The sequence below is a fragment of the Lactuca virosa genome, chromosome 7 (genome assembly GCF_052849685.1).
Source record: "Lactuca virosa cultivar CGN04683 chromosome 7, Lactuca_virosa_CGN04683_v6, whole genome shotgun sequence".
NCBI classification, from domain to species: Eukaryota; Viridiplantae; Streptophyta; class Magnoliopsida; order Asterales; family Asteraceae; genus Lactuca; species Lactuca virosa.
Genome location: NC_136432.1, coordinates 92983615 through 93006024, shown reverse-complemented (window position 1 = coordinate 93006024; position 22410 = coordinate 92983615). Strand labels below are relative to the sequence as shown.

At 37.1% G+C, this 22410-nt stretch overlaps 1 protein-coding gene and 1 pseudogene across 1 annotated transcript; both read left to right on the top strand.

The window, feature by feature from the left end:
* The first annotated feature begins 16204 nt into the window (after positions 1-16204).
* On the top strand, positions 16205-18359 carry LOC145126934 (aspartic proteinase 39-like). The gene is made up of 4 exons (XM_079062202.1): positions 16205-16272; positions 17759-17875; positions 17954-18181; positions 18295-18359. Exons 1-4 carry the CDS (start codon positions 16205-16207, stop codon positions 18314-18316), a joined length of 435 nt encoding a protein of 144 aa, XP_078918328.1. The 3' UTR covers positions 18317-18359.
* A 155-nt stretch (positions 18360-18514) lies between these two features.
* On the top strand, positions 18515-20938 carry LOC145126933 (protein ROOT INITIATION DEFECTIVE 3-like; annotated as a pseudogene).
* The last annotated feature ends 1472 nt before the right edge of the window (positions 20939-22410 follow it).

Sequence of the window (22410 nt, the reverse complement as noted above, 5' to 3'; positions counted from 1 at the left end):
TTCAGATTCAGGAGATAATTTCAAAGCATAAAGGTTTTCATTCTCAGGAGGTAAAATTGTCAACTCAACATTTTCTTAACAAAGTCAAGAAACCGAACTTAGTGCCTTCAACTGGTCCATATCATACATCTACCTTAGATAGACCAAGCAAGCCCATGATGTCTAAGTATACTAAGTTCCTTCTTCCGTATGGCAGTGTCTATATAAACAACAAGATGCCAGTAGGTGTTGAGCCAATTCAAAAAATGTTCATTTGGGAACCAGAGCATGGTATCTTCTACCTTGATAGTCAGAATCAAATGTGCTTTCAACGCACTAAAGATCTTCCTGTTGCGTCCATTGAGCATCTATTCAATCTTCATTTAGATATCATTTGACATAAAGAACTAGAACGAGGCTATCATATGCTGATCTCTCTTGAACTCAATAAATGATTGACTGATCTTGATCTTGATGAATTTAAGTAGATAAAACCTGAGATCTTGATGGAAGCTGAAAATTTCTCCTATGATGATTTTGATGATTCCTTTGAAGATTAGTTTTGACATCATTAGATGGGGGAGATTATAAGGTCACACATTATTATCTGATGACCAAACACCACATGATGTCCACCAGCTCCAGCGCCAACATCATCATGATCACCGACAACGTGAACCCAATGATCTCAGTGATCGTTTGTATATTAGGAAGATATTATTTGTATATATAGAATAGATTTCCGATCTGTAATCTTAGTGATTAGGATCATACGTTTACATAGATTAGTATACATCCCCTAAATAACGGGATCCCCATTTCTGTAACAATATATATTGTATTGCTAGGGTCAAACCCTAATAGAGCTTGGTGTCGTCTTTGTGACCTGTTCTCTTTGTGAGAACACTCTTTCTTAGTGAAAGTATCTTTGTGATCGTCTTGTTCTTTGTTCTTTGTTTGTTCTTCATTATTTTTACTTGAGTGTATCTGATCGATACGAAACTTCATAACCCTTAAGGACCATTAAATCTGGAGCCCAAATTTCCCCGCTTCCTGAACCGGATGACACCTTTCCAAGGTGACACCTTTATAAGTATATAATTTTCTACTTGGAACTCGAGATCAAAGCGTCGCCGATCAAAATAGCTCTTCTGACGAATTTGCGTGGTCTAGAGCCTACCGCGTACTTGCTGGATCATCTCTGTCGTCTTGAGCACTACCTCAATACACCCAAAGACTCACTGCCCTACCTCACCCCGACAAATCAGGGTCCGACACTTTCTCCCGTTTAGCATCTTAAGGGGAGGTCAATCAATACTAGCATGATAACTGTTGTTGTAGGAGAACTCGGCCAATGGAAGATATATGTACCAACTCCCACCAAAATCGAACACACATGCCCTAAGCATATCCTCGAGCTTCTGAATAGCCCGTTTGCTCTGCCTGGCGGTTTGGGGGTGGTATGTTGTGCTGAAATGCACCTGAGTACCCAACTCCTCATGAAACTTCCTCCAAAAACTGGAGGTGAAATGAACATCCTGATCAGAAACCACTAAAACTGGAACCCCATGATGATCGACTACCTCCCTGATGTAGATGTCGGCCAACTCCTCGCCGAAAATACTTTCTGAAATAGGGATGAAGTGAGAACCCTTAGTCAATCTATCCATGATGACCTAAATCGAATCCACCCCATGCGCCGTCCGAGGAAGCTTGGTGATGAAATCCATGGAGATCAGCTCCTATTTCCACATGGGAATATCCAATGGCTGTAACTTGTCATGCGACCTCTGATGTGCAGCCTTGACCTTATGACAAGTCAAGCACCTTTCCACATGCCAAGCTACATCCCGCTTCATGCGGGCCCACCAATAATCAATTCTGAGATCTCGATACATCTTTGTCGCTCCCGGATGGATTGAAAATGTCAATTTGTGAGCCTCCTCCATCAACGTCTGACGCATTCCGCCCAGATAAGGAATCCAAATCCTGCTATGCAATGTCAACAACCCTCGACTGTCATAATTAAAAGTGAAGACCTTACCCAGGATCATCTCACTTTTTCAATGTTCCTCTTTTATTGCCTCAACTTGTACCTCTCTTATCTACACCAATAGTGGGGTAACCATTGTCATCCGAGAACATAAATCCTGAATCGGTGCACCTATTTCCTTGTAACTTAGACCGTTGACCACCATCTTGGCCTTCCCGGGGCGATACATAATCTCGTAATCATAGTCCTTCACTACATCAATCCATCTACACTGTCTCATATTCAGGTTTGGATGATCCATCAAATATCTCAAGCTCTTGTGTTGTGTAAATGGTATAACAAACCCCATACAAGTAATGCGGCTAAATCTTGAGGGCGAAAACCACAACCCCCATCTCCAAATCATGCGTAGCATATTCATCTCATGAGGCTTCAACTTCCTCAAAGCGTACACTATCACCCGACCCCTCTGCATCAGCATTGCGCCCAATCTTGTGATCGAAGCATCGCAGTAAACCACAAAATCATCTACACCCTCGGATAGAGTCAAAGTCGAAGCCTTACATAACTTCTATCTCAAGGTTTCAAACGCTTCTTGCTGCTCAGGAAACTTAACGCTCTTCTTCGTCAAATGGATCAAATGAACTGTGATCTTGGAGAAATCCTGAATGAATCTCCGATAATAGCCTGCCAATCCAAGGAAAATCCAAATCTCAAATGGAGATCTCAGAACCTCCCACCACATCATAACATCAATCTTGGTCAGATCGACCAATATACCCTTATGGTTGACAAGATGCCCCAAGGACTGCACCTTGCGCAACCAGAACTGACATTTGGAGAACTTGCCATAAAGCCTCTCCTTCCCAGAGTCTCCAAGACCTCTCGCAAGTGCTCCTCATACTACTCCTTGGTCTTGGAACAGACCAAGATATCATCAATGAAAACAATCACCGACCTATCCAACATTGGTCTACAAACCCGGTTCATGAGATCCATGAACTTTGTTGGTGCGTTGGTGAGCCCGAAGGGCATCACCATGAACTTGTAATGACCATAACGAGTCCTAGAGGCCGTCTTCTGCACATCCTCATATTTGACCCTCATCTAATGATAACTTGACCTCAAATCAATCTTGGAAAACCAGTACGCACCATACAGCTGATCAAACAAGTCATCGATCCTTAGCAATGGATAACGGTTCTTCACAATCAACTTGTTCAGCTCCCTGAAGTCAATGCACATACTGTGTGAATCGTCCTTCTTTTTCACAAACAGAATCGGTGCTCCCCAAAGAGAACTGATCGGACTGATGAATAATTTGTTTAACAACTCATGTAGCTGTGTAGACAACTCTTGCATCTCTGGAGGTGCTAAGCGATAGGGCACTTTGGCTAACGGAGCCGCGCTAGAATCAGATTAATCTGAAACTCAACCTGCCTCTCCGAAGGCACTCTCGAAAAATTCTCGAGAAACACATCGAGGAACTCCCGAACAATGGGCACGTCATCCACAATCTTCTTATCCTCAACTCGAGTATTTATCTCATAAGCCAAAAATCCAAAACATCCATGCTGGAGATACCTCCTAGATCTCGTAGCCGAACGGATAGTTGATCCATGCTGAGCAGCCTCGCCATGTGTAACCAGTTCTCCCCCAGCCAGTGCATACCAACAATAATCTTCTTTTAGGAACCAGGTCAAATGGTACCTCTCACTAAACATCTCCAGAATGCAACCCCGGTGGACTCTCGAAACTCTCACCGAGCGATCATCAGTAATCTCTACCTCCAATGGGTGATATAAATGTTGGATTAAGGTGTCTAATCTCATAACTAAATTGGTATAAACATCTAATTAGAAGCAAAGTCCTTTTTGAGTTTCCCTCATAACCAGAAATAGCTAGAAATGATATTAGAAGAGAGAAGGACAATTTATTAGATTATTATATGATTGATAAACTAATTGGAAATTATGGGTAAATGATTTGTTAATATATTATACGATTAATGTATTAACTAGATATAAATAATTGATTTGTTATTTTATTATGCGATTAATAAATTAATATGAGATCAATAGTTAATTAATTGATTTGTTAATTTATATGGTTAATAAGGTAATATGAAATCAATAAGAATTAATTAATTCTTAATCATAATTAATCCATAATTAATTTGGGATTAATTGGAGTTAATTAAAGGTGTAGGGGATGAATTGTAATTGTTCAATAGTTGAACAAATGAAGCAATTCTAGAATTCTCCAAGGTATGGACGGTTTGAGGGATTCCTAGGGTTTGTGGAAGCCTCCTGGTTGCATATAAGGAATGGATTTGAACTGGGACTAAATCTATTATTTAATCAATTCAGATATGGTTTTGCCTGCAAGTTACCTAAACTATAAATAGGACCCCTAGGGAGCCAAAATTTGTGCACGACCTTTATTAGAGGCTTATGAACGAAATTTACTCCTCCTTCCTCTCTTTCCTCTTCATTCTAAGGTTTCACGGGTTTTGGCTGTGAGCCATTACAAGCATCATCCTTTTGGTGCTAAGCTTTCCAAGACCAACAACTATAAGGGATTGAAGTGATTTGTTTACTACAACAAATCAAAGGTATGTAACCCTAACTTAGTATTTTCGATTACATTAGGGTTCATGTTAGGTTTTGTTGTTCATTTTATGTTACCTTCAAAATGTTATGACATAGATCCGTATAGGTTTCATGTGCCCTTTAAATGTTAATTGATTTTTTCCGCATGTATATGTATTTTTAACCTATAAAACCCTTCACTAACTCCCCTGGAGCGTCACCGAACCTCTTGCTCAGCACAAGAGACACGAATGATCGGGTAGCGCCCGAATAAAAAATAACTAGTGCGGATAATCCATTCACCAAGAACATTCCTAAATACGAGCACACAAAACATAAGCATAAATAAAGAAATCAGTAAAGAGTATGAGGAAGATATATACGAGTGACCACATCTGGTGCCGCACGATCCTCCTCGGCTGTCAGCAGAAAAGCTCGACTCCTTACCACTGGCGCATCCGGTTTGTCCTGTCGGCCATCGGTGATCCTCAACATAGCTGGAGCGGGTGTCGTGCGCCACCGCTCTTCCTGTCAATCTTGGGAAATCAGCCTTCTTGTGGCCCGTCTGATTGCAATGGAAGCATATCAACGCCCCCCGCATGAAATCGTTGCTGTAATGTCTAGTCTAACCACAATTGAAGCAGCTACCACTCTTCTCTCGACAAACCCCCTCATGCACTCTCCCACACTTTCCATATTGGCCACGACCTAGCTGGCCTCGAGATCTAGAATCAAAAGTATTGGGCCTATTTGTTGGGCCCTCCGCTGTCTGAACCTGAGTTGGATTGCGCTTCATCTGAAGCTCCAATTCAATTTCTTGGTCTTGGGCTTTGGAAATCATATTCTTCAAGTTCTTGCAGCTCGACATGTTCACAAACTCTCAAATTCCATCCCTTAACATATCATGGTACCTTGTCTTCCTCATCTCCTCATCCACAACATACTACAGAACCAGCAAAGCCCTATCTCTAAACATGGAGGTGATCTCCACCATAGTCTATGTCGTCTAAAGAAGGTCCTGAAACTCCCTCGTCAACTGTTGCACCTCAATAGCAGATACAAACTCTACCCTAAATCTGGTATTAAAGTTATCCCAAGTCATCGCCTCAATGACCTCTACTCCCGAGGCGTGACCTACTTCATCGCACTAATCATGATCTCTATCCTTCAGTAGACATGATGCAAACGTGACCTTCGACCCCTCAGAGCAGAAGCTCGTTTGAAAGGAATTCGCCATATCTGGAATCCATTTCCTTCTAACAATGGGGTCCTTCTTCCCGAAGAACTCAGAATCCCCATATGCATGAAACTCTAGAAAAGTAAGAGTGCGTGCTCCCACAATAGCCAAAATATCAGTACGGAAATTGCCCAAATGCTTATCTAGAATTTCCATGATTCCCTTCTTGATCGTACCGAAGATCACATGAGTCTTCTCCAAAATACCGCAAGTAATATCTTATGTGATAAACTCCCGTATCCTCTCATCAATCGGTTCAACGCCAGAGCATGAACCAGAACCAATACATCATAGGAGTATGCTGCAAAATACCATGAGTAATCTTTGACGTTATAAACTCGCGCATCCTCTCATCAATCGGTTCAGCGCCAGAGCCTGAACCGGAACCTGTACCATAACCAGAACTGCCACCATGTCGGGTAATCACCACCATACTGAAAGGTAAACACAAAATATCAGATCATACCCAAATAATTCCTCATTCTACAAGCTTCTTATAATCCTTATGACTTTCCTTGATTTAAGTACGGATCCTATGCTTTAGTTAGTGCGAGCCCAATACTACCTTCCACACTTATCCGTACTTTCTCAAGAATTATCCTGAATCCTATAACTCACTTCCTTATAACGATACTCACAAAACTCGCTAAACAGCACACTCATCTCACCAAAATACTTCCTAGGCTCTCCTAGGGTTTTGTAACATCCAGTTATTTTCTATCTTGTAAAGTCAACCAAAGTCAAACGAGGGTCAACTAAAGTCCTTTATTGTTTGGGTTTTTATTTAAGTTATAATAATAACCTTTACTTGTTAAAATCCTTCAAATAATTACAATTGAATTTAGAAGAAAAAGCTTAAAAACCAAGAAACTTCGCATCTTATTCCCTTACTTCAAACCGCAAACAATTCGGACCGCAAAAGGTTTACGACCGTACACTCCTCGGACCGTAAACCCTTGCAGCCATGAACGAGGCCGTGAATGGCTTCGGCCGTAATCAGGCTTCGACCGTAAACTCTTCGGATCTTATCGCCTCGGAAACCGAACCTTATCGCATTGGGGCACGTTCTCGGTCTTAAACTCTAGCCGACCTCGGACCGTAAACGAGGTTCACGGCCGTAAACCCTCGGACCGTGAACCCTCGCATATATATATATATATGTTCCAGCTAGTTTTCACTTCATTTCTTCACTTCCACTCGAGATTTCAAGCTTTTTCTCTCAAGTATCATCCACCAAGAACATCATATCTCCTCAAGAACACACCAAGATCATCCTTGTTCATCTTATTCAAGTGTTATAACACTAATTCTTCCCAAGATCTAACAGGTATCAATTCTTGATCTTATTATCACTTCAAGAACACCCTTCCATCTTCATTTATTAGGCTAAAATCCATTGATTTCACTAGTTTTCATGAAGAACGCGAAGAACACGTGAAGATTACGAAGAACAAGCACCTCAAAACCTTTGAATCTTCATAGAACCTGGTCTAGGATCATCAAGTGTTCTTCATCCTTCAAGAACACCTGGCCGTAAACTCCTGACCGTAAATTCCTGGCTGTAAACCCATTTCAGCCTCCAATCTAGCTTCAAACACTTCAATTTGTAAGTTATACTTAAAAAATTAGTCCGGTTTCTAATCATTTCTATGATTACTTTAGCTAATTGGATACATATATGCTATACAAACCACTATATAGGACTTGTTTTCTTGCGGGATTTCACTCGTGGAACTAAACATCATATATCAATTCATCATTTGAATCACCCTCCAAAAGGTGAGTTCATACCCCCGTATTTTCATAGCTTTTACTGTTTTAAGGGGGAGGGGGGGGGGGGGGGAGGAATACAAGTCTAACACAAAGATTTTGTGTTATAAACAAATTGTTTCAAAATATCTTATCAAAATGGATTTCAATCATCATCAATTCAAATAGTTTCAAAATTGTGTTAAAATGACATCAAGTCACCAAAAGTATTTCAAAATATTAAACTTCTTTTAAATGATTTTATGAACTTATGTTTTCCCCAAGAATCATATATATATATATATATATATATATATATATATATATATATAAGATTTAAAAGGTTTAGGACTGATAACTCACTTTGGTTCCTTTTCCTTGTTTGGATGTGGGATTATAAGTATCGGTTATTTGTCCGAATGTCATTTAAATTTTACTTATATATATTTGTATATGTATATAAATATAAAAGTTATTTCATTCAGTTTAGATACCCTTTGTAACAAGCTGAGCAAGGGGTTGCATTCATGAACAATTAGTATAAATTCAAAAAGTACATATAAATTATAATAAGTATAATTTATGATTGATAGAACATTAATTCACAATTTAAGTATACTAAAGTACACTGTTTTACAAGAACAAAGGTTTGTGTTGGGATGCAAAGTTTTCCATGAATGACTTTGTAATGTGTTGACTTTTGTAAAACCCACATTCATGTGGTGCATTAGCCTTTTGACTCATGAGATAGAGAGTGAGAGAGAGACATGTAAACAACTCTATATAAGGTGGGTTTATTCCACTTATGGAGGTGTGCTTGAGAGGTGTAAAAGTTGAGTGTGTGAGTGTGTGATATTTATGTAGATGTAGATCTATGACTTTTTTGTAACACCATACATATTCAATACATCTCTGAACACCCAAATCACCATGTTCATTGTGCAATCTTTAATTCCGCATGCCAAACCATGTTCTTTAGTCACTACAATTGGTATCAGAGCGGGTCTTCAATGATCAATGTGATTTGTTGAAGAACGATTCTCAGTTTGGCAACATTTGTCACAATTGGAGCAATTTCGGTGAATCTCTCTCTATGATCTCTCTTAATATTGAATTCGTGCGTTGCATTTTTGATTGTTTGATCGTTTTGTCTCAATGGATCAAAATTTGTTTTCACCCCATTGATTGATCCATTTATTGTTGATTAGATCGAAAATTGATCCTAAAATCAAATTTCGTTTATTGTTCATGATCCAAATTTGAAGCCTGATTCTCATATTTTGTTACTGTTCACGTTATTGAATTGAGCCCAATCCAATTTAGCTCATTCAATAAATATCTTCATTCGATATATTTATAAGACCAAAAATAAATCAATCTGTTACTGTTCATCAATTTTGAGCCCATACATTTGTTTTGATCCGATTTCATTATTCTAGCTCAATGAATTGATAAATCCATTTAACTTGAGTTGCCAATTGTTTGTCGTTTCTTTACGTCATATGCTTGAAACTGTTGTACATTGTTCCTAAACTCCCATTTTGTTCAAACGAATTCTTGTGTTTCGTTCTCATCTCATCATTCTTAACAATCGATTCTTATTGATTGATAATTTGAAACTGTGAATCGATTTCATATGACTGAATATATGATGAAATAGATTTTTCTAAGTTTTCACACAGACGTCTTTGATTGAATTTTTGATTTGGATAAAATTAGTCAAGAACTTTGAAATTTCATGAAGAATATCTGAAGAACAGATGTTTTATCAAGTTTTTGATCCAAAAATTTAAGGTTTGATTCATCAATTTGGTGTTGATTTCGAAAAGTCAAATCCAGAAAAAGTCAAAGTCGATTTTCTGGAGATGCATCAATGAATTGGAGGTTGAAAGCGTTGAATACAAGTTGAACATTGGCTATGAGTATAGGAATCAAGTCTAATTTGGATTTAAATTCGAAATTGGTTGGGATTGTATTCTTGATGACGAACACTGAGAGTTGTTCATGTTTGCTTCTTAAACGAGATTTTGGATGAAAAGTCAGTCAAAGTTTCGATTTGTACTTGATTGGAATCGTAAGTAAGTTCGATTGGTGCTACAATGACTGAAGTTTAACATCGATGGTCGATTTTGCATCAGAATCGTTTCTTGGTGTTGAGTTCGAATCATGTGGGAAATAGTCAGTGAATGAAACCGAAGCAGGAAATAACTATGAATGGGTTTCAAAGACGATGGTCAAAGAACAAAGTTTTGTTATTGGGTTGATTTTACAGACGAAGGCAGTCGAAATCGTGTTTTGGATTGGTGAATAAAAGCGAAGAATGAATGAACAAGAAGTCGATAGTCTAGGATTTGGAAATCGACATCAACTAACGAAGACTGTGATTTTTCGTTAGAATGGGCTGATCAGAATTAACCAAGTGAAAAAGGACAAGTTTTCGTTAAAATGGGTGTTATGAAAGAATGCTAACCGGTTGATGTCAAGGAACGAAATTGATAAACTGGAATGAAGTTTCGTATGAAGGGGAGTGAGAAAGATTTCGTACGAAGGGTGATGATGATTTCGTACGAAGGGATGAAATTTCGTACGAAGGATGCTCAAAAGTTTCGTTCAAATGTGCCCTGTGAAATCTTCCTTATCAGATGAATTGGGAAGAAGAAAGTTAAAAGTTTCGTATATAGCCCTTGAAGTTTCGTTAGTTTAACACCCTTTTCCAAAGTTTTGACAATTGGATAAAAGTTTCGTTAGTTTTGAAAGGAAATAAAGAATTTTCGACAACAGCCCCTGGTGTTTCGTTAGTTTGACACTATGATCAAAATTTCGATAATTTTTGAACAAAGGGAAGAATTGTCGAAATTAGTCCCTGAAATTTCGACAGTTTGGCAACAAGTACCCAATTTCGAAAAAGGACTGTTTTTGCTGAGAATTTGAAGAAAATGCATTTCAAGCCCCTGCAGTTAATGCAAATTGACGTTTTCTACCCAACTTCGGAAAAGGGGGAGAGTTTTGCATTTTTGGCTGTTTTGGGCGCACCGGGTCACTGCAGAATTTTGAAATTGACAATTTCTACCCATTTTTGAGAAATTTTGTCAAAGGCGGTCCGTGAACGAAGCTAAAAATTGAAGATTTTTTGGGTTTTCCGGATTGAAGCACAAAGTTTATGCCACATGTTAAGGGGGAGTTTTGACACGAAAAATTTCGAATAGAGCACGTTCTCTTTCCTTGAAGGTTTTATAATCAAATTTCGATTATAAAAAGGGGTAGAAATTTATATGAAATTCGAACTTGAATTTTTCATATTATGCGGATTTGAAGACCGAAGTGACCTTGAATTTTTGAAGCTTACGAAATGATGCGATTGGAAGTTTGGAAGTGATTTATTCGAAATGGGTTTGGTCTTATTGAAGATTTTTGGGGTGTGCTTTTATGCTCAACTTTTGGTGATCAATTTGGAGTTTGAGAAGCTCGTGATCATTCGTTGATGCTCGGTTTGTATGGTCTCACATCCTAGAGCCCAAATTGAAGAATCATGGAAGAATTGAAGATTGAAGTTCGTTTCGACATGTGTCACCCTTGAGGCTCGGATCGCGTTGTTGCTCGATTTTGGAAGATTTGAAGTGGGTCATCCATTCCTAACTTTGAGGGGGAGAATGTTGGGGTGCAAAGTTTTCCATGAATGACTTTGTAATGTGTTGACTTTTGTAAAACCCACTTTCATGTGGTGCATTAGCCTTCTGACTCATGAGATAGAGAGTGAGAGAGAGACATGTAAACACCTCTATATAAGGTGGGTTTATTCCACTTATGGAGGTGTGCTTGAGAGGTGTAAAAGTTGAGTGTGTGAGTGTGTGTTATTTATGTAGATATAGATCTATGTCTTTTTTTGTAACACCATACATATTCAATACATCTCTTGAACACCCAAATCACCATGTTCATTGTGCAATCTTTAATTCCGCATGCCAAAGCATGTTCTTTAGTCACTACAGTTTGATTCAAAACTAATCAAGAGTATGCATTTTTCATATACTAATTCAGGGGCATACTGTCAATCATTCATTTCAGAGTGATTGGGTTTTCATAATTATTATACATGTAATGTCAATATGCTTTTTACGAGGCATTTAATTCAGGTTGTTTAAATTCATTTAAACAATATAGTTAAAGTCCTGACATTATAACCAGAATCTCCAGTCAGGGATCGAAACAATGTGTGTGTAGATCTATATTGGGATTGACAACCCCGCACTCAGACTGCTAGCTACAGTCAGGCATACACGCCTACGAGTGACAGTTGTTATCAACAGCTCTAACACATTCATAGCGTTGGGTTAGGCCATCTAGTCAGTATGGTTATAATAACTCATTAAAAAGATATTAACAATACATTAGTGTATAATTAACTAAACATAAGTACATTTTCAAAGTACTAGTTTTACAAGATACAATTACAATATTACATTACAGTTTACAATAACAACTGGTGGAACCAGGCACACTCACAGTTACAAATTTTACATAAAGGAATACAAAAACAGAACAGTTTTATGAGATTAAAACTACTTTTCATATACAACAGAAAATATAGGATTTTCTGGAACAGTTTACATATTCAAGAAACAGAACACATTCATTCAAATATAAATACTTATGCACTCACTCAACTTTATGTTGATACTCTCTTTTCAAATCATTTGTATTCCCAGGGAATCAGTAGACAGGTACTCCCCAAGCTTTTCAGAAGATGGAGCTATTTTGAGTCATGTCTTCTTCTTTTTGTTGGATTAATGTCTATGTCCATAACTATAATTGGTAAGACTTGACCCGACCCGACATGGTCCATTTGGGTTGCATGACATCATGCATTTGGATAGACTATAATGAGAGAAATAACACTTAAGGTTGGTTAGTATATTATAAGTTCTAATATATTAATAAGGTTATTTAATTAGTATTGATCAAGAATTAATTTGGAATTAATTAAGTGATCAAAAGGAGACTAATTAAATATATGGGTTGATTGTGTAAATCATTCATTCTTATATATGTGGGCTTGTGATCCAAGATTCCTTATGTTGGACTAAGTCCATGGGGTGACCCATGGATACTCCATGGAGGTTAAAATCCATGGAGCATAAGGAATGGGTAAAGTTATGAGTTACATGGTGTAACCCTAATAGCCACCATATAAAAGAATCTCATGGCTCAAGAAATCGTACACTAATGTGTGAGTGTGAGGGCTAGATGATTTCAAGGAGTGTTCAAGTTTCTCTCAAGTTATTCCAAGTGTATTTGGTGTTGTGTGAACCATTTGAGGTGTCACACTTGGGGCACTAGGCACTCAAGCTTCATGAAGACATTCTACATCAAAGAGGTATGTATTCTATCTTGTTATATTTATTATTTTGTATGCTAGATTAGGATAATACCTTGGATGTTCATAATTGTATGTATAATAGAGAAAACATAGATCCAAGGTATTTAGGGTTGCATGTACACTTAGGAGTGTTAGAATGCTCATAACCCAACACTTTTGTATAACTATTTTGGTTTCAATATACAATGATGAAACACATGTAAATACTATTACTTTTTAAATACAGTGGTTGTTTGTACTTTGATTACTATGATGCATGTGTTGTGATACTACAAATGAAGTCATCCACCCCCGGACGTTTCCGCAGTCTGGTTTGGGGGTGTGACAGGTTTCCACCTCACCCTGCTCTCAACTGCTGAAGGACTCCTACTAATGTCAGTTAACTACCTCATGAATACAACCAGATGCCACGAACTTAAATAATTTTTCGACTGAAAGATCTTGCGTTACAATGGTTGGACTGAAACAAGAGTTGCGCAATAGATCCAAATCAATCATTCTAAAACTATTTAACCCTTGTCGCATGTAACTTAAAATATTCATTTAATAGCTAATTAACATCAGTATAAGCCCCACAAATCACAAAGCAAGTAGTATTAGAGCAGCAGAAGTAATAAGAAACAAAGCATCATAAAGTTAAGCAATTCCAATAAGCAATTCTAGAAAATCTTTAGCCTATTCATCATAATACATCTAACAGTTCACAGATCAGGCATATAGAGGCATCTCTCCTAATAGGCATCCTATCATGCAATCCTGAGTAGATCCATATCCCTATTCTAGCATGAAATCCTCATAATCATACTAAGACATAACATTCATGTATGGGTATTTTGGGAAATACTTTCTTGAGCTCGACTGATTGCATGCATCATACCCCTTTTTCTTAAAAATCTTTTTTGAAAACTCATTTTCTTTAATAATATTTTATTAACTTCTCAGTTTGAGTTCAGACACACCTTAAAGTGTGCCTAAATCCCTCAAACCAAGGCTCTAATACCAACTTGAAACGTCCCACAATACCGAGTAAAAATTTCATTTTAAATAAATCAAAACCATACATTCATTTCATCCAAAAGACAACCATTACACTTGTAAGCAATTTCAAGAAGTGAAACCTTCCTGGCGTATGGAATTTCTTCTTTGGAATCACACTTCGATGTCTAACTGGCAGAAGATTTGGTCTCGATAAGGCAAAACTCAAATTCTACTTTGTTATGGCTGGTCTCTACTATGGGTTAAATTTGGATTATGCTTCGTTACTATAGGCTGAATTTTCTTAACTACTCAAGCATTCTAAGAAGTCGATAGAGGTTTCCAATGATCGATTCTAGTGTTTAATATTACACGAAGTCTATACTCAAGCAGGTGTTCAAGTACTTGAAGATGGTGAGGTTGCTACATTCTCACAGCTACACATTCCCAAATCAACACTTAATGATCTGGTCATTTTCCTTGTTGTTTTTCGAATTCTAGATGCCATGCTTAATTTTGTATCTCCCACGAATTCGTTATTGGTGAAATACAAAGATTCTATGAACTTAAATTCTAGAGGTACAATCCCAAAGAAAGTGAATTTTAAAGCAACTAAAGGAACATCTATCGATTCCCAAGTTACAAAGAAGAAGTCAAAAGCGAAGTCTAAAGCTGTTGAGAAAAAAACTTCAAAGAAAAATGTTCCTGAGAAGTCTGGGAAGGGGTATCCAAGAAGGTTACAAAACAAGTTCCTAAGAAGTCTGTTGTAAGTGGTTCTGAGAAGGAAGTTGAAAATTTTGCTAACGAAGGTGTTAAGGAAACTTCTGTTCCTGAGGTTGTGGTCAGAAAATCCAAGAAGTTAAAGACAAAGTGGGAAAATTTTGGTGTGGTTATTTAGGAAATTAATGAGGAACAAAGTAGAAAAAGAAAAGTTGTTAGTGTTCTAAAACACATTAAGAAGCTTAGGGATTTGATTGGTGAAGAACCTTCAACCAAAGCTTCGTTACCATCAAGAACTTTTGAGGCTGATAGAAATAGCGAAGATACAGAAGATGATTTCTTTCGCAATGATGGTCAGCCTTTTAGTGTTTCACATAGAAAGGATAGCAATGTCGAATCAAGTTTTAAGGAGAAACGTATTCCTGATGTCACTGTGAACGCATCTGATGCGGATAGAAACATCAATTCTAGTGAACCAATTATTACTTCACTCCCTGAGCAGAATACAGTCACACTACCCGAGGTTCCTTTGTTCGAGTCCAATGTGGAGCAGGGTGGCACTTTAAACATCACTGTGAACTTATCTAATACGGACTCAAATGTTAACATGAGTGATGGGATTTCGATATAAGTAATCGAGACTATAGTTGTACCACCACCCCCACCTTCGTCACCACCACAAACGTACATAATTCCACCTACATCAGTTCTAGCTGTGTCACCAACATTTCAAGGTGTTATGAATGAGACATCATAACATTATTTGTCACACCCCCAAACCAGAATGACGGAAATGTCTGGGGGCGGATGACTTCATGTGCTGTATCATAACAATAGAATAATAGCAATCAAAGCATCACAACCATTGTAATGAATATTTAATAAGTTACATTGTACTCAAAAACATCATTTACATGATATCAAATGTGTATGCCAAAAATAAATAACGAGATGCGACGACGTCCCATCCACCAAAAACTCTTGTGGTTACCTGCTTACTAGTTTCCTGAGAATACAAGTGATTTTGAAAAGTGTCAACAATTAAGTTAGTGAGTTCATAAGCTTTTTGTATGAGAAGGAGTTTGTAATTGTTTCTTGTAAAATAATAGTGTATACTTCCATAAAATCCAATATTTTCTTTGTAAATGAGTAGTAGTCTTAAACGTTCCAAGACCGAATTGTACAAGTATTTTCCATTCTTAAAATAGTAATATGTTGTTTTATTCGTATATAAAACCATTTGAATGCATGTTTCCAGAAATAAAACTGTAATGTACTAAAAAAACTGTGTAATGTAGTTTTATCTAAGTAAAACCAACTGAAGATATGTTGACCCGTAAATCAAATGTTTTGTCGATACTCTATGTGAGTTATTATAACCATACTAATGCGACTAGTTGCCTGTACGACACGCTTCGGACGTCGGAATACGACATTGTCACCCCAAACCTGCCGGTCTAACTGTAGCTAACAATTTAGGTGTGGGGTTGCCAATCCCGTATATATCTATACACAAGTGTTACGCTCTCCCTACAAGAGAGTCTAGTTCTAATGCAGGTCTTAGTATGTGTACTCTGGTTGGTATGGTGAAGCCTAATGTCTCACAACCAATATCAATCGATTTACGTGAATTGAAAAATCCCATTTTCTTGTAAATGAAATAATTATACCTTTAAATAATTATTTGTCTCTTCTGAAATGATAGTGTAGTTTTGTGACCCCCAAACTATAGCAATTATAGTTTATCACGTTTGTTTGTCTAGAACATTTATATAATCCTTTATATAAATACATAGTAATCATTTTGTTTAGTTTCAAATGTAAGATCAAACCTCATATTTTTGGGTTGTAACCCATATAATAGTGGAATAAATAGAATGTACTTCTTTTTTTCTTGTAAAGCTATATTTTGGTAAAAAAGCTTTCAAAAACCTTGTAGTTTTACAAATCATAATTTTCCTTATGATTTTTATAACATAAATCTTGTTTTGCTTTTGTTAGTTTTGCAATTGAAAGCTAATATATCACAAATATTTGTACAAAGGCTTGTAATAAACACATCTTATGCAAATAATGGCTTATACTTTAACATAAAGACGGAACATGCAAGTATTTGTGTGATAAACAATTTTTGACTTGTATTCCCCTCCCCCTCCCCCTAAAACATGAAAAATCTCAAAAATGTGGGGGTATGAACTCACCTTGAGTGGATTTGTGGGTTGTTTGAGGAGATGGTGTGAAGATCTTCAAGCCTAAACACTTGAATGTGGTTAATGAATTTTCTTGGAAATGATCTTATCCTAAGAGTTTTAACACATAGTAATGTGTGTAAATACAATGAAACTAATGTAAAGGTGTGTAAACACTACTAGAAAATAGCCCTTTTATGACGCGCATTTGTGCGTGCCCTAAAAAATAATGTCAGTTTTGCAAAATCTGAAGGATAGAGGACACGCATTTGTGCGTGCCCTAAAATTAATGTCAGAAAAAGAAAAAAAAGGAAATGTGGAGGGCGCCTTTCATAAAATGTGTGTCGCTTTATAATTTTTTAATGAAACACGCGTTTTTTAAGGCGGGATTTCACCCGCCTGTTGGATCCCAAAAATGAAACCCCCCTCCTCTTCCAATTAGCAAAAAAAGCCCTAGGGCCTTCGTCTTCATAGCAGCATCGCACCACCACCCAACCTCCAATCTCGCACCGCCAAGTGTCTCCGACCATCTTCTCCAACCATTCTTTCCTGTCGCACTACACCGATAACAAAACCCCCCATCATGATATGCTAATGATTGTATTTCTGTCAAATGAGATCAAATCATTCATGTCACAGGTGCTCATGCTTCACGTTCGTATGATAAATCCCTAACCGTAAAAACCATCATTCTCTAGGTCGAGAGCAACGATTCCATCAAGAATGTCAAATACATGATACAGGTTGCTCTTTCTCCTCTATTCTTACCTCTAATTTTGATTTTGAAACTTCTCATCTTCTCCTCTATAAAACCCTAACCGGAAAAATTATACGGGTTTCAGTTGTGATTTCCTCCTCCATACTCGATCCCTACTTCTACTCTCTACGCATCTCAGGTAGGATCCGTTCTTTCTCCCCTTTTCACCTTCTTTTTCTTTGTTTTATCAGGTACAAAATCATTCTCCCCTACTTTTCTACTTGTGCATCCCATTCTGATACTTTTCTACTTGATACAATAATCGGCGATTCAAAACCATCAAACGCTTCAGCATCTATCGTATTCGGGTAATTCATCCCAATCCATTAACCCCTTTCATTTTTCATTAAAAAAACCCTAACTGACTTGGCAAGTTCATGAACCAGATGTAGCACATCCCAAACTGGGGATTTAACCAAACCCGATAGAGCCATTGACAGAATCTTTGGATTCGGTCAACAAGGACTCTCTGTAATCGCGCAGCTTTCTTCACAAGGGATCGCTCCAGATGCTTTCTCTCATTGTCTCGTCGGAAACGGTGGTGGTGGTGGGATTTTGGTTCTAGGTCAGATAATCGAGCCAACCATGGTGTATACTCCATTAATCCAGTCACAGTAAGTTCTATTTCGTTTATCTCTTCTCATAAAACATTAACAATGACGTACAATCTTCTTACCCCTTTTCTCCCTTTTCTGCAATTGCTCAATCTCCCTTTTCTGTTGTATAGGCTACGATGGAACTACCAATGATTGGGATGACTACTCAAGATATGTGAATCCTAATGGAGTTGATTTATCTCATGTAAGAACCTGTTTCCTTCTGTGAGTTTTGTCTATATTTTGACTTGAAAACATGTTTATCATTGTATATTGTTTTTGGTTTCATTACAGGGTGTTTATGGTTATGATTATGCACCATATGGACCTTATTCTCCTGCTGGCTCACCTATGCCAACAGTAGGTCAATATGGTGAACTCTATGGGGCCCAACATTACAAGTACCCTACTTCTTACTTCCCACCTATGACCCCTACAACCCCTTATTCTCCTGCTCCTCCAAAGGGTGAGATCACAGCAACTAAAGAGGAACCTGCTTTATCTTTGGACACAACTAAAGGAAACCCAAATGGTGTGAAGGGGAACACTGCTTCTACCCATGTGAGGCCAACTTAATATCAGAATTTATCTTTCAATCCAAATGGAACCTGTGGAAGAGGTGCACAAACTGGCTATCAAGATCCAAGATACAGTTGACAGCTGATAGTTTCTCAATTTGCTTCAAACAATCTTTTCTTTTCTTCTCTTTTAATCATTTGATGTTAATATTTGAGGCAAAATATACAAAATGGCAACATATTTTCATTTTTAACTGATGTGTTGTGTCATAAACTTGTAGTCTATTACTAGAGCATATGGAAGGGTGGATGCAGATGGTTCCAGGTATCTACTTGGTGACCATCTTATTAGTTTTGTAAAAAAAAATAATAAATAAATAAATAAACTGGTTAAAGTAGAAGTTATAAATACAAATGTAACAGAAGTAACTATGTAAATATACTAGTTCCATTAGGTTTTCAACATACAGAGGAATTGCAAGGGAAATATTATAGCTTAATTCTTAATTACTTCCTGTTGCCTAGATTCTGATAGGAGTTCAATCACCCAACATTCACTACATTAAACTATATAACTATTTATGTAGTTCATAACTTATTCATTTGAAAAATATCAAATTTGACACTTATGTTCAGGTTTTTGCTGTTTGCAGCCTCAGGTAGAAGTTAAGAGTTTTTCAGCAGAAGCAATCAATCCTCTTGCTTGCAATACTGATGGTACTTACATAGTAAGAGGAGGAGTTTCAGGTCATATTTACTTGTGGGCGGTGAGTTGTAAATTCATTTCAGTTTTCTACTCATAAAGAATACAGGGTTCTTTTGCCGATTTTGAATTTCTCTTCAAATTATATTGAAAACTTTGTTATTCTGATTTACTGTTCTCTTTGGTTCCAACAATTCACTGTTTTTCATAATCGGATTAACTATATGTGCAAAAATCATATAAAAACTGATCTTATTACAAGTCTTTTCTTTATTTCTTTTGATTTATTATAGGTTGCAGCTGGTAGATTATTAAAGAAATGGCATGGTCACTATAGGCCTGTTACTTGCTTGGTCTTTTCTAATGATCAGTCACTTTTGATTTCTGGATCTGAGGATGGAATTGTAAGAGTCTGGTCACTTCTGATGTAGGTATAATTACTCATTTACCCTTTTACATTCATGAGTTGCAATTTTAGGGTTTATTACTATAATACATTTTCTTCATCTTGTGATCAAGATATTTGATGAGGAAGGACAACAGAGAGCAGGACATCTGTATGAGTACAGTTTCACTGGTCATGCTTTACCTGTAACTGACATTGTCACGGGCTATGGAGGATCCAATACAATTATCTTATATGCTTCTCTAGATCATACTTGCAAGGTACATATTGCATAAATATTCGGAAAAGACGTGAACACCCTCATGAATTTGTTTAAATTGCAGGTATGGAGCCTAACTAGAGGGACATTGTTGAGAAATATTGTGTTCCCTTCAATAATTGATGCAGTTGCATTAGATCCAGGGGAATATGTTTTTTATGCTGGTGGGAGAGATGGGAAAATATACATTGCAGAACTCAATGCTCAAGTCACATCCAACAACAACAACAACAACAACAACAACAACAACAACTATGGTTTGCATATCATTGGCACATTATCTGATCAAAGGTATGCGATACCCAAACTTTTTTACAATATAATCTTGTTAAATTAATAATCTAATTCCAACTTTTTCTTGTATTTGTAATATGTAGTAAGGCTATATGCTCTTTGTGTTTTGCATTGGATGGATATCAATTGGTTGTTGGATCAGAGGATGGAATGGTTCGTGTTTGGGACACTAAATCTCGTAATATCATTCGTGTTTTTAAACAAGCGAAAGGTAAAGTTCTTTAAATATTATTTTAGCTACTTTTCTTTTAATTACAAAAAAAATATATATTTATTTGTTGTGTTGGCACTTGGTAGGTCCTGTTAACAATATTGTTGTTATGCGACAACCAACAGCGCTTTACCCTCGAACAGCAACAAATAATAATCAAGGTCCAATGGGAAGAAGACACGTGACATTACCACCTCCACTGTTAATGCTATAAATGTTGCCACTGTTAACGCTACTCAGGTATAACCAAGGGTATTTTGGTCTTTTAATAAATAAGTTTGACTAACCTTTTTAATTTCCATAACAAGTGCTATTGGCTATTAGAGGTGGCCATCTGGTTTACCTTGAAATTGGTGATCGTGTTTTAGTAGAAAAAAAGAACGCAGAACTGAAATATGATATCTCATGTCTTGACATACACCCCATTGGTGAAAATCCAAATTATAGTAATCTTACTGCAGTTGGGATGTGGACTGATATTAGTGTCAAGATATTTTCACTACCCGATTTAAATCTCATCACTGAAGAACATCTAGGTGGCGAAATAATACCACGTTCTGTTCTTCTTTGTGCCTTTGAAGGGGTATGATTCTCATCTCATCTTCATCTTTATCTTCATCTATGAGGGCAAATTTGTAAAAAGTGTTTAATGTTTAATTACAGATACCTTACTTGTTGTGTGCACTTGGGGATGGACATCTTTTGAACTTTTTACTCAACACAAGCACAGGAAAATTAACATACAGGAAAAAGGTGTCACTTGGGAAAGAATTAAGAATGTTGTCACAGGCTGTAAGAGATGCTGGAGCCCTTAGAGAAGCTAAGGATAAACTGGAGAAGTGAGTTGAAGAGCTGACATGGAGATTAGACTTTGAAAAGTATTTGACGGTATATTTTTTTTATATTTCTTGTATCTAATTAGTTTGTAAATTTTTCTTACAACTTCTATTGATTTGCTTTATCTTTCCATGGAACGATTATTTGTATGACATTAAATTTTATGCAATGGATTGTATTTTTTGTATATGATATTTTATTTTCTATTATGAGACATTAAATACAAATTTAATTTGAAAATTAGTAAATTTATAAATAATATTTTTTATACATTTAAAATTATGATACGCAAAAATGTGTGTCATCTTCATTTATGACATGACCTTTCTTGACAGGGGCTTTAATGATATGCAATGCGAGTCGTAAATGCGCGTCGTAAGGTTACGACACGCAAATGCGTGTCATCTTCCTTTATGACAGGGCCTTCCTTGATAGGCAATGCGTGTCGTAAACGCGCGTCGTAAATGCGTGTCGTAATTGCGTGTCGTAAATGCGCGTCGTAAATAGACGACGCGCAAAAGCGTGTCATCTCTCATGATGACAGGTCCTTCCTTGACACGCATTTGTGCGTCGTCTGAGCGTTTTACGAAACGCATTGCGCTTCGTAAAAGGTTGTTTTTCTAGTAGTGAAAACACTAGATTAGTGAGATAAACTTACCAAGAATCTAGAATAAGCTTGAAGATTTAAACTCCTTAGAAGCTTGGAATTACTTTTGAGAGAGAATGGAAGTTAACAGGAAGTAGAATGGAAAAATGGTGGGGTTTGTGGAATGAATTCGCCCTTAAGATAAGGAAGTAATATGATGGGATGTTTACTTGGGTGGCTGTTGTGTAATTGCATGGATATACGCTGGGCATTATTTTGTATGGGAAATGGTTAAACTATAAATTCATAAAGTCAAGACCCTTATCTCTTTATTCACCCGAAAACCCCTTGAAAGTCCCTAGTATGGCCGAAATCACATGTGATTTCGGCCTAGGGGGAAGATTTCGGCCTAGTGGCTTTTGGTTTGTATTGA

Coding starts and splice junctions, on each gene's coding strand:
- LOC145126934 (XM_079062202.1), top strand. CDS start 16,205: ATGGTGAAGCCTAATGTCTCACAACCAATATCAATCGATTTACGTGAA. Junction 16,273..17,758: donor TTGAAAAATCCCATTTTCTT/GTAAATGAAATA, acceptor TTGTTTTATCAG/GTACAAAATCATTCTCCCCT. Junction 17,876..17,953: donor TCAGCATCTATCGTATTCGG/GTAATTCATCCC, acceptor TTCATGAACCAG/ATGTAGCACATCCCAAACTG.